Source organism: Psammomys obesus, unplaced genomic scaffold (assembly GCF_907164565.1).
Source record: "Psammomys obesus unplaced genomic scaffold, mPsaObe1.curated_primary_1811, whole genome shotgun sequence".
Taxonomy (NCBI): domain Eukaryota; kingdom Metazoa; phylum Chordata; class Mammalia; order Rodentia; family Muridae; genus Psammomys; species Psammomys obesus.
In genome coordinates, this window is record NW_026585895.1 from 2,757,365 (window position 1) to 2,770,470 (window position 13,106).

Sequence of the window (13,106 nt, forward strand, 5' to 3'; positions counted from 1 at the left end):
ACCACATGGTGGACGTATACCACATGGTGGACACATCCACATGGTGGTCTGTAAGGTTTACAGAATGGCTTGACTGAAGAAGAAGACACAACCTGAACTCGGGCAGTACAATCCCAGAGGACAGAACCTCAGCCTGAATGCGAAGGAGGAAGGTGAGATGAACACAAACATTCATGTCTCTGCTCTTCTCTTCACATGGTACTGTGGCTGCCCTGTGACCCGCTGTCATGATCCTGCCCTCTTGTTTCCCTAAGATGACAGGCTGGATCCCCTCCAATTGAAAGCCACAATAAACTCTTCTTTCTATAAGTCACTTCTTGTTAGATATTTGACCGCAGGGAGAAAAGTAACTAATATGAGATATAACAGAATTATCTGAGAATGGCTGCCTAAAAAATTCCAAAGTTTTCTCAAATGGTGAACTCAGAGGTTCAGGAGAAACCTGAGCAGAATTACAAACCAACTGAATGAGATAGTGATACACCAATAACAGATCTAGAAAAAGACACTGAACAAGATAAAAAAAAACAAAAAACAAAAAACAAAACCAACCTTATTGTTTCTTCTACAAGATTCCACACAAAATTTTGGCAATTTTTATCAAACCACATATAATACAGTTTACAATACAATCTGATGGAATGAATTGATTTAATAACCATGTATTCCAGATTGATTGAACATTTAAATTTTGATCTACATTATGCACTGATATGCCAATTATATTAAATAAGACAAGCCAACTTATTCACATGAATAGTGACTCTCATACAAGACTAAGATGTACATGAGAGAAGCATAATTGAAAAAAAGTCAAACTTCAATTTATGATATTTTCATAAAAAATAAAATAGATACTTTATTTTCCAACATTGTATGAAGTTTAAGCATAATGGTATATTGCAGTACATCAAACTTTGTAAATTCTACCCGTTTGTAAGGAATGAGTTACTCCAAATTTAGAATTTTAGATCTACACTTATTAACATAAAGATTATTTATAGTGTTTTGTTAATTGAAGAAGCAGCGTACAAAATAATCTGTAAGATATGAAAGCAAGAATACGAGACAGGGCACAGGGTTGAGAGCACTAACAGAGAACTGGGTGCAGTTCCCAGCACCTCATGGTGGTTCACAACCATTTATAACTCTGTTTCCAGGGCGTCTGACGCTCTCTCTGGCCTGTGTAGATTCATGCATGCTGTTAAACCCTCGGAAACATAAACTAAAAAAAAAGTCTTTAAAAAAAGATACAAAAGAATGTGCTTACTGTTTGGAATGAATGAATATTCATAAGAATATTAAGTATTATTATGTCTCTGTCTACTTAACAGTAACCTGGTAAAAGGATTCTATATGCTGCAGGTTTTCCTTATTCTGCTTTGCATTCTAAATCACAAAGAGCAGCATACTATTAAACTTCAAAAAGAGTAAAGGTTTTTGAAAGATAGGTAAATCAAAGAATTTTTAATTAAAATATCTAGTTCTCTAGAAAACATTTTTTTTGTCAGAGTAACATTTTCATAAGAACTAGAGTTATTGTTTTATCGTGAAGGTTAATCTGAAAGAGGTTACACCAAATAATGGTGCGATGCTTTTCACAGTATAAAAGTACATTAGACACTACATGAGAAAGTGTTCCTATCCGAGTGGAGTGGGCACAAGGCCTGTGTGTCAGAAGGCAGAGCTCACCAGCCTCTGAGCCAGGAGTTTATGAACAGGCCTAGGCCACATAGTAAGATGAACTTTTAAAGTATTTAACACATGTACATGCCTACATACTTGTGTGTGTGTGTGTGTGTGTGTGTGTGTGTGTGTGTATTAACTGAGTAATGGGTTACACAAATATTTACTCTCTCTTCCAACATGGCAGGAAAGAACCCAATGCTCACCCACCTTCCTGTCGCTCTCTTCTCGGCTTCTCCGCCTTTGTTCTTCTACCCTCTGTTCTCTCTTAACGTCTTCTCCAATCTTCGAGAGGAGCAGCATCTCCTTTGTCTTCCATTCCTAGGAACCACAGTATTGCCATGCTTGGTAGGTGTGTGTTCTGTTTTCATGGCAAATGCATTTTGTGCACCAGCAAGAAAAACTGACAGGTCAAGGGCCCAACAAACATTGGACCAGATAATATGAAAGTCACCCAGTGCTTCTCGAACGAGCTTTCCCTACTGTGCTTGCATTAAGAAAGCAGATGTCCCTCAATCGAAGATGGATACAGAAACTGTGGTACATTTACACAATGGGATACTACTCAGCTATCAAAAACAAGGAAATCATGAAATTTGCAGGCAAAAGGATAGAACTAGAAAAGATCTCCCAGAAGGAGGAAGACATACATGGTACATACTCACTTACAAGTGGACATTAGATATATAATATAGGATAAACATACTAAAATTTGTATACCTAAAGAAACTAAGCAAGAAGGAGGACCTGAGGGAAGAGGCTTAATCCTCATTCAAAGGGGAAAACAGGATAGACAATGGAAGTAGTAACAGGATAGGAGCCTTCCACAAAGGACCTCTGAAAGGCTCGACCCACCAAGGTATCAAAGGAGATACTGAGACTTAGCCAAACTTTGGTCAGAGTGCTGGAATCCTTATGGAAGAAGGGAGAGATACAAAGAACTGGAAGGGACAGGAGCTCCACAAGGAAAGCAACAGAACCAAAAAATCTGGGCACAGGGGTCTTTTCTGAGACTGATACTCCAACCAAGGACCATTCATGGATATAACCTAGAATCTCTGCTCAGATGTAGCCCATGGCAGCTCAGTATCCAAGTGGGTTCCCTAATAAGTGGAGATCAAGAGCTGCCTCTGACAGGAACTCAGTGGCTGCTCTTTAGTCACCTCCCCCTGCTGAGGTGGCCTTACTAGGTCACAGAGAAAGGGGATCCAGACAGTCCTGAGGAGACCTAACACGCTAAGGTCAGAGAGTAGGAGAAGACGATCTCCCCTAGCAGTGGACTAGGAGAGGGACATAGGGAAGGAAGAGAAAGGGAGGGTGGGACCAGGAGGAGATGAAGAAGGGAGATACATCTGGGAATCAAAGTGAATAAATTGTAATAAATAATAACAATAAAATAATTTGAAAAGAGAAATCAGTAGCTGGGGCAGGGGTGGTTTGGGGGCAGGGCCAGGCTGACTAGTCCGTCAGCCTGGGTTCACTTCCCAGAACCCTCACAGCAGAGGGAGAACTCATTCACACCCTGTCAGGACTTCTCCTCCGTGGCATGTCCACACACGACTAAATAGCTGTAATTAAAAATTAGCTGTGGTTAGTTTTTACTAAGATAATTTAAAAGTATTTCTTGTGCACACTGAAGTTTAATGGGAAATGAAGCGATCTTAGTAACTTTTTATAGTTATATCATACTTATCTTTAAAAGAATTGTTTCATTATGCAGCTTGTGGTATCTGCCTCCACATTTTATAGAGTAATTTATGCACTACAGATATTAAAGTTTAAAACCGAAATGTTTTCAAATGGTATAATACAATTAAACTTATTTATAAATGGAAAAACTGTACACATTTCTCCTCACACATTTAAATTTACCTCTTACCTCTTCAATTTTTCTACGAAGACTAAGTTTTTTTCGTGTGTATTCCCGCTGCCGTCTCTCTTCTCTGTCCATGCGGAGTATGCGCTGCTCTTGTGTTGTGCGTTCAAGTTGATCCAATTCTTTACTTATCATATCTAAATATCTGAGTTAGGATGAACATATGATTGCAGGTGAATTGGGAAGCTTTAGCCTTATACTCCAAATCAAACCCTGCCTTGTTTGTTACGGTTTGAACCACAGAAATGTCATAGGGTTTTCATAAGTTTTGTTTTGGTTGTTTTTGTCAGGTCCATTCATCATTTTTCAGATTATATGTTCTCACAATGTCTGGTTTAAATTTTTTCTTTTCCAATATATATTTGTTATCATGGTCAAAGAAATTGTGGGGTTTAGAGCAAACTAGCTCAGTTTTACACAGTTGGTTTAGGAATCTTTGACTTGCAAATAAGACAGAAAGTGATCAAAGCTTCAAATGCATTCATTGGGAGGACCTTTAGGAACAGAGTGAGCATTGTGCTCTTGGTAGCACAAAAATCTCTCTGATAGCCTGTGACAACGACACAGCATGTCTTATGTCATTGCTGAGGAACAAAACTACACAGTGTAGAAGTCACCACTATAAAAGCTCTCACTCTTAGTAAAGGAAGAAGACTTGCTTTCAGAAAAATAAATTTGGTAATGAATGTTAATTTGTGATTAAGAATGATGCTGAGACTTATGGGCAACCTTTGGGCAGAGTGCAGGGAATCTTAGGAAAGAAGTGGGAAACAGTAAGATTTGGAGAGGACAGGAACTCCACAAGGAGAGCAACAGAACCAAAAAATCTGAGTAGAGGGGTCTTTCCTGAGACTGATAGTCCAACCAAGGACTATGCATGGAGATAACCTAAGACCCCTGCACAGATGTAGCCCATGGCAGTTCAGTATCCAAGTGGGTTCCATTGTAATAGGAACAGGGACTGTCTCTGACATGAACTGATTGACCTGCTCTTTAATTACCTCCCCCTGAGGGGAAAGAAGCATTACCAGGCCACAGAAGAAGACAATGCAGCCACTCCTGATGAGACCTGATTGACTAGGATCAGAAGAAAGGAAAAGAAATCCTCCCCTATCAGTGGACTTGGGGAGGGACATGCATGCAGAGGGTGGAGGAAGGGAGGGATTGGGACAGGAGGAGGGAGGAATACAAAGTGAATAAAGTGTAATTAATAAAGAAAAAAAAAGAATGTGAACTATCTGAATAAATTAGTAGTTATTTAGAATGGTTATATTTTCTTCAGATATATTAAAACTCCTGTACTTGAACTTATTTCTCCAAACTTAATGTTGTTGGTCTTTAAAGAGCATTATAAAAAGTTTCGTTTCTTTTTCAGCTGCTGCTTAAATAATTTCTTCTCTGGAAAGTCTCTGGGATCTGGTGCTTCCTCCAGCTATGACTTCATTAAATATCCACTGGACTTGGAGAGGGGCATGGCAGGAGATGAGGAACAGAGGATAGAATTAGGAGGGGATGAGGGAGGGGGATACAGCTAGGATACACAGTGAATAAACTGTAATTTATAAAAAAATAAAATAAAAAAAATCTTGGGTTCCCAGAAAACTCGAGTCCCCTGGAAGATTCAGCCTATAACTTCAGGATAAAGATTCCTAATTCCTGTACTTCTCTGATTTCCTTTACATTCTTGCTATGTTGAAGAACACTAAACACTATCTATTACTTAAAAAATAAAAGCCCTGCTTACACTGCTTTTCAGTACAATTAATTTCATTCACACACACACACACATACACACACACACACACACACACACACACACACACACGGTACTATAACCTCAGTCTCACCTATGCCTTAACAGACGTTCTTGGTCCTTAATAGACTGAGTATTCTCCTGTAACAACCAGTTCTGGAACCGTGAGACGTCAGAACAGTTAGGAAGTTGGCTGGTTTCTTGCAGCTTATGTAGCTGTTTTGAAATCAATTCCTATTTTAAAAAAATGTAAGAAATATATATTATTTTTACATTTCCCAAGAATATAATCATTAAAATTCTTATATTTTGTAAATGACAAATTGTTAAACTACATTTAATTCTAGTTTGCATCCATACTAATACAGACAGCTGAATGACAATAAGGATTTGTCTCTCTGAAAAAAAAAAGACAAATATTTAATTGGTTCACCAATACTATATTTCTGAGTCTGTCTATTTTCCTATTTATTTATTATTATTATTTATTCTTAATGACACAAGACCTCACACTCTGAAGCTCAGGCTGGCCTTGAACTCACAGTGCTCCTACTTAAGCTTTGCAGAGTGCCAGGACTTCAAATGCATACTGACCTTAGTCATTCTCATTTTCTTTAACATTCCTACTTTGTAATATAAAATTCTGAGAACACACTTGCCTCTTTTTGACATCTCTTGACTCTTAAGAAAAATATGTGCAGATTCCCTGTATACCTCAGTGGCCTGCAGGCCACTGGTATTCAGCTCTGTCTGAGCTCCAGGAGATATTTGCCTGAACTCCACTGGTAGACCTCACAGAACACAGGCCTCCATGCTGAGAATACTCTCTCTCTGTTTCCCACAGCGGGTGTGTGTGTGGGAGGGATCTGATGTCTGGCTGCTAGCTTAGAAGGACCCTGGATCTGGGCTCTGCAGGCACTTGAAGGCACACTGTTTCTCCAATCAAGGACCATGTTTGGATAGAACCCCTGCTCAGACATAGCCCATTGCAGCCCAGTATCCAAGCAGGTTTCCTAGTAAGGGGAACAATCCAAGCAGGTTTCCTAGTAAGGGGAACAGGGACTGTCTCTGACATGAACTCAATGGCTGGCTTTTTGACCTCTCCCCTCCCCCGAGGGAGAAGCAGCCTTGCCAGGCCACAGAGGAGGAGAATGCAGCCAGTCCTGAAGATACCTGATAAACTAGGGTCAGATGAAAGGGTATTCCTCCTCCCCTATCAGTGGACTTGGAAAGGGGCAGGGAGGAGATGAGGGAGGGAGGGTGGGATTGGGAGGGAATGAGGGAGGGGGCTACGGCTGGGATACAAAGTGAATAAACTGTCACTAATATAAAAAATAAAAATTTAAAAAAATAAAAACTTGCATCCATTTATATATATGACAGAAACAGAGAGGAGAGGGGGAGGGAGAAAAGCCGAGAAAGGAAGGACAGAGAGGGAGGAGGAAAGAGGCAAGGAAGAGAAAGAGAGATGTACGCTGTACGCTATACACAACTTTGACTCAAGACTCACTATCTGTAATTTAAGAATTCTTCACTTTTATGACTTTTGTGAATGAATTCATATATACACATATCTATCTATCTATACAGTTACCCTGAATTTTAAATATTATGCAGAATATTATAAATGTAACAAAAGAAAACACTGGTTTTAAAAATTGCTTTGGTTTTAGCTTTAGAATCTTCTAATGCAACAGACAGCTTCTGGTGCCGGCTAAGGCCTGAGTATCATAACTGACTTACTGAATTACTCACTAAATTAACAGGTAAATATAAATAATAATGTTAAATATTAGTATCACTAATCCCTTTAACCTTGTTGGGCAAATGTTGCAAGTTCCAAATATTGTTCATTCTGCTTCCAAATTCACATGCAATTTTATTTAATCAACAATTAAAACTTTTTTGCATTTTTATTAATTATTATTATTTATTACAATTTGTTCAATTTGTATCCTGGTTGTGGCATCTTCCTTCGTCTCCTCCCAATCCCACCTACCCTCCCTCTTCTCCCCCTATGCCCCTCCTCCATTCCTCTGATGGGGGTGGTCCTCCTCCCCTTCTATTTGACTCTAGCCTATCAAGTCTCATCTGGACTGGCTGTATTGTCTTCCTCTGTGGCCTGACAAGACTGTGCCCTCCCCGACACCTCCCAGGGAGAGGTGATCAAAGAGCCTGCCCCTGAGTTCATGCCAGAGAAAGTCTCTGTTCCTCTTACTAGGACCCACTTGGAGACTGAGTCTATGGGCTACATCTGAGCAGGAGTTTTAGGTCCTCTCCATGCATGGTCCTTAAAACACAAGACAATATTATATACATAAATAAAACATTCTATATCTTCTATCTTAACAAACTAATATAAATTCATAACTTACCTGTTCTCTTAAATAGTTTCTTTCAAAGTCTAATTTTAAGCTGGTAAGGTATTGCCGGTATTTGTTTAGCTCCCTCAAGCTACATACAATCTAAAAAAAAGAAAAAAACCATCAAAATTGTATGAATATTTTAAATATAATGAAAATTGAACATTCCTCACAATTGCTTTTTAGAGGAATAAGAGCAATGATGACCTTTTTGGTATGAACATTAAAAATTATTAACAGTTTCATAGTTGGCACCTCCACATTTGTAAGCAAGAAATTTCTATCTAAAAATAAAACATTCTTATTGCTGTAATATAATCAGAAATTTATCATTCAGAAGTAACTGTAATTATGAAAATAATGGAAATTAATTTTAATTGGATATTGTAAATATAATGTTCAAATAAGAATAATCTCTCAAGATGTTAACGGACTATATTTCCTACATTCCTATTTCAAGCTTATAAAAATATAAATCGTGCACAAGAAAACAATGTCAGTAAAAACAGAAAAAACAAACTATGTTCATCTGGGAACATTAATATACCCTTGCTCCTTCAAGATACACGTCAATAACCTCTTGATATTACAGAGAAAAAAGTAAAGGAAATAATCACATGTGAAGCCTTCATGTCTGACTCCTGTATTCTGTAAAACCCACCGAGTATCCGATTAGAACAGGGTCGTGAAGATACTTCTGAAAGAGTCCCTGGACAGGAGCTGTCTGCTAAGGCTGACCTGCTGACTAGAGCTGCAGTGCCATGGAGAAGTTGGACGCTGCAGATCCAGAGCCCAATTTCACTTTGACGTAGGGTATCTTTACACATTCCTTTCCCACCTGTACTGGAACCAACATTCTGTCACGAAGACATAAGCCCCTTTTTACATGTATTAACAGAACCCTATTTTCCATTCATTTAAGGGAGAAGAACTCTATAGCTGAGATATCTTTGCTTGGCTCTATCGACTTCTGATTTTTCTGCCAACACATTTGAAAAGCTTCTTGATTTATGATTTTCTTTGTTTGATTATTATACAAACTTCCTGAAGTTATTTCCACATTAGATCAAGGAATTTGGAGTAATGGAAAATTGTGCTTCTGAGTTATGGTCACACATTTTTGGCTCCAGAAGAAATTATTTGTTATTCCCGTTGAGGTAGGAGCTGTGTTTTTTCATCAAGAGACTGGCTTTCTATCAGGGTAAAGAAGCAAACAGCGTAGTGTAAGTTTTCATTGATTTTTTTTTTTTTAAAAAGCAAACTTCAACTCACTTTATTATTGCTGGTGATGTAGCCACCTTTCTTTAGTCTCCTTAGAATATCTTTGCGCTTGTAATATGTTCTTAAATGTGGGTCATGGAGACTTTTATATTGAGTTTCCAAAAGTCGACAGTAAGGATCACTCAGGTTAAAACCATAGGAAGGTCGAAAAAGCTGCAAACAAAGATATTAAAATATTACAAATATAAATTAATATATTTTCAGTTTTAATTAACCTGTTGACATGAATAGAAAAATCAAACATGTAGTTTAAATTTGAACTGGGAATATGTGAGCAACAGGAGGATTTACTCAGGAAAGCTTTCCTTCCTTTCCTCACCCATGTGAAGTAATCTAAATAGTTGGCCTTGCTAAATCAGTTCTTTCCCTGCTGTATCACCCTCTGGCCATGAGACCAAAAACAGACAGGAGAAAAGAAATGAAATAGTGTATAATCTGTTTTAAGAAATAAAGCCAATGCCAAGATTCTGTCTTTTCTTTCTCCCTTGTTGGAGGAGATACTATACTCAAAAGAAAAAAGAAAAAGAAAAAATTAATTGTATTTCAATCATCTGAAAGTGTAGAAAAATAATGAAAAATCTTTTAGTATAATTAAATGGAAAAATGCATATAAAAAGTAGAGATGGAACTCAGATATTAGAGACTAACAATAAAGATTCATTGTGTCTTGGGACCTTTAACAAACCCAATGCATGTTGAGTATTATAGTCTACAGAAAGTCAATGTCTATGTCAAATAGTTCAACACACTGAAATACTAGTTTAAATCTTAAAGAAAATGGGTACTATCCTATGTGATAATACCAAACAGAGCCTCATACAATAAATATCATATAAATGTAATCTTACCATATAAATATAAATATTACAACATAAATACCATAAGAATGAAAGACAGTCAACTAATGCTCATGATTCCCTAATTTTTTTAACTATGAAGGAAAATCCTAAATTACTTAATCTCATTTATCAACTAAATCATTATCAGAGTAAGGTTTTGATGTGAGTTCTCAGCTAATTTTTCAAAGGGAAAACGATGATGGTAGTTTGTACAAGGGCTTCTGAAGAAGAAAAAGGTAGACGATAGAAGTCTGTATGTGAATGTGCTAACATCCTTTCTGTATTTTGGCTTGAATTCTCACTAATGCAATGCCAAGTCTAGAAATACAGGGAGAATGTGTCATGCTTATAGGGATCTATTTCAATTCACACTACCACATAATTTATGTGCCAGTCCAGAGAGTTCTGAAGGTACCAGCCTGTGACTTCTGTTCAGTTTACTTAAAGCTACAAGGTAAGTTCACTTCTTGAATATTGGAGAGTAGGGTGGAGTAGGGATCTCAAAGGAACTAGGCAGCAGAAGGGAGGCTTTGTGTTGGGCAAAAAACACACCCTTTGTTAAGTCCCTGAGCTCTTAATGCACAACTTTAATACCTTTCAGAGGGCCTAGGGAGAAAAGTAGATTGAATGACTAACAAAGCTTCCCAGAATGCATTCCACCTCCCCCCCCAAAAAAAAATTAGACTACAACTAAAGTTTAATTCAGTGAAAATTGGACCAGATAAGTGGTACACATCTTACCCTGAGAGAAACAATAAGTGAAGAAAAGAACTGGTTGTCTCTCTTAGATGGTGACATTTGGCTGTCAACTCCCTTTAGATGCTGACTTTTTAAAATTAATTAATTAATTTATTTATTCACTTTACATCCCAATCAAAAGCCTTCTCCCTCTCCTTCAGTTCTCATCCTCCCTCCTTCTCCCTATCCCTCCTCCTCTACTGCTCAGATAAGAGCCTCCCCCTTACCAATTCTCTTTTAATGGTGAAAAACGTTTCTCAATATTTATTAAAGTAACCACTCAACATAAATATATTAAGCCTTATTCAGAATCATTTAGTCAAGAATTGAGGGGACTGGGATCAGGGGGCGAGTAAACCAAGTTTGGAGACAAATTGAACCAAAAATATAGTGGCTATTTGTTGATTGGGCATAAAACACAATGATTAGATGAACTCATTCTGAAGCTACGAATAGAGAAAGAACACTAAGATGACCATGGACTCTCATTTTCACAGGGGCAGGGCCTTTTTTCATTTACAAGAATTATAATACCAAACATGAAAAATCATTTCAGATCTTCTTAAAAAAGTCTTACTGCACGAGATAGCATTTGGCTCCAAAGGAAAAAACAAAAACAAAAACAAAAGTCTTTTATAGAGCGTTTAGTCCTAGTTAGTATTGGTTAAAATTCTAGTGAATAATTAATAGTCAATAGTGATATAGCCTTTGAATCAAATGATTCTAAAATACAACTTAATAAATACATAGGCATGAAAAGGTTATACAATTAAATGTTAGTATGTTGCTACGTAATATGAATTAAAATAGGGTCATGATTCTATAAAGCCATTGGATGAAATTGCTTTATATACAATCTAAACAGGACCTGAGGTAGCATTCCTGGTTAGTACTTATTTTTCTAGTGTACTCTTAGAGAATATAAGAGCAAGGAGGAGAAAAGAGCACAGAGATGTTAGACAATTGATACAATAAGAAGCTGTCTTACCTTTTCACTGATATTCGTAGTAAAATATACAGTATCAGTTCCTGGGATCATAGGCAGCTTGACCCCAAGAGGAAGATCCAGGAGTTGAGCGGCTCCCACCCCTGGAATTGGGGTTTTGTGTGTCCCCTGTCGAATATAATCAGAGAATTTGTCTTTTCTTTTGGCAACAGTATTTTGCTTTGATCCATATCCTCACATAAGGATAGAAACTCAAGAACCAAAGGGTAAGGTCTGAAGGGGCACACCGTTGCCTGGTCCCTCTCTCCAGCCAGCCTAGGGCACCCTGCTATATAGCCAGATAGGAGCTGGTGAGACGATTACCGGCCCCAGGCCCACCATGGCTGCTCCTAGGGCTGAGGCCCAGTATATCCACGTTGGCCTGAGGCCCAGGACATCCACACCAGCCCGAGTCCACTTTACTCACATCTCCGCATTGCTGACTGTCTTCAGCCACTTTGCTGGTAGCTGCCTTGTTGGCCGCCACGTTGGCAGTCTTGGAGCAGGCACTGAGGTACAGCTCCATAGAAGCTGGGGACTCAGGTCCTCCCTTGACGCTTCCTGGCTTCCTTCGCCTTGGTCCCTCAGTTCCGAATGACCGGTGCCAGCCCCCTGCGGCCCCGCGAGCTTACGTTCCACATAGAACAGTGGAGGCTGCATAGGAGATGGAGTGACTCACATTGGGAAATTCGGTCCCAGAGACTGTGACGACCCAGACCGTAAGTCTGGTTCTCTTGGAAACCCTCACCCCTCAGATGATCCAAACAAAAAAGTGTGTAATTGTGCCCTGCAAAGAGCCTGAGATAAGAGAGCTCATTTATCAGCTTTACCAAAGATCGGCAGAGGATCCGTGAGCACCTAGGACCAGACATCTGGCTATTTATTCACCTTATCCAATAAAGACTTCATACCACCCCATACCCGCGCTCTTTTAAATTAAATGTCAGCTCCACACCCCACAGAATCCTGCTCCCTTCTGCTTCCTCCCTCCTCTACTTTTCCTTTCCCTTGCTCTTTCTATACCTTCTTGCTCTTTCTATACCCTGTTCTTTCTATACCCTCTACTTTACCCTACTTCCTCCTGGCCTCACCCATCGAATCTAATTTTGTAACATTCCCAGATTCTTTGAGTCAGTCATGAATGGACAGGGTTGAACACATTGTATATAAAATAAGATCCTTGCTTTTGAGCAGCTGCATAGACACAGTTGGTACTAAGCAGTAACCTTAAGAGCTAGGTTAAGAGTTAGGAGTGTGTTTCAAAGGTTCCTTGATCCATTGCCACTCTTTCTGGACCATATAAAACTATTAATTCCACATACTAAATCTATAAACACTTTGTCAGTAGCTGCCTTTTCATTTTCAAGGTGTAAGGAAGGACATGATGATCTCAAAAGTGACAGCCTTCCAAATGGGAAAATAGAAATTACTGTTGGGTAATCATTTGATTGAACACTTTCCCAAGAAAGACACAGAGACTGGCTGAAATGGGATTACTTTCAGATTTAAGAATTATTTATTTATTTATCTATTTATTTATTTATTGAGTTGCATTTTATTAACTCTGTATCCCAGCTGTATCCCG

The 13,106-nt window shown here is 38.5% G+C and overlaps 1 protein-coding gene across 1 annotated transcript in view; it reads right to left on the reverse strand.

Annotated features, from left to right (window-relative positions):
* Fsip2 (fibrous sheath interacting protein 2) overlaps positions 1-12,047 on the reverse strand; it is a 73,901-nt gene extending 61,854 nt beyond the window's left edge. The window contains exons 1-7 of the mRNA XM_055600507.1: positions 11,949-12,047; positions 11,525-11,650; positions 8,951-9,112; positions 7,691-7,780; positions 5,410-5,549; positions 3,566-3,707; positions 1,897-2,007 (exon numbers count right to left, since the gene is read on the reverse strand). Coding sequence (XP_055456482.1) covers positions 1,897-2,007; positions 3,566-3,707; positions 5,410-5,549; positions 7,691-7,780; positions 8,951-9,112; positions 11,525-11,650; positions 11,949-12,047 — 870 coding nt within the window. The remainder of the gene's footprint in view (positions 1-1,896; positions 2,008-3,565; positions 3,708-5,409; positions 5,550-7,690; positions 7,781-8,950; positions 9,113-11,524; positions 11,651-11,948) is intronic.
* Positions 12,048-13,106: the final 1,059 nt, after the last annotated feature.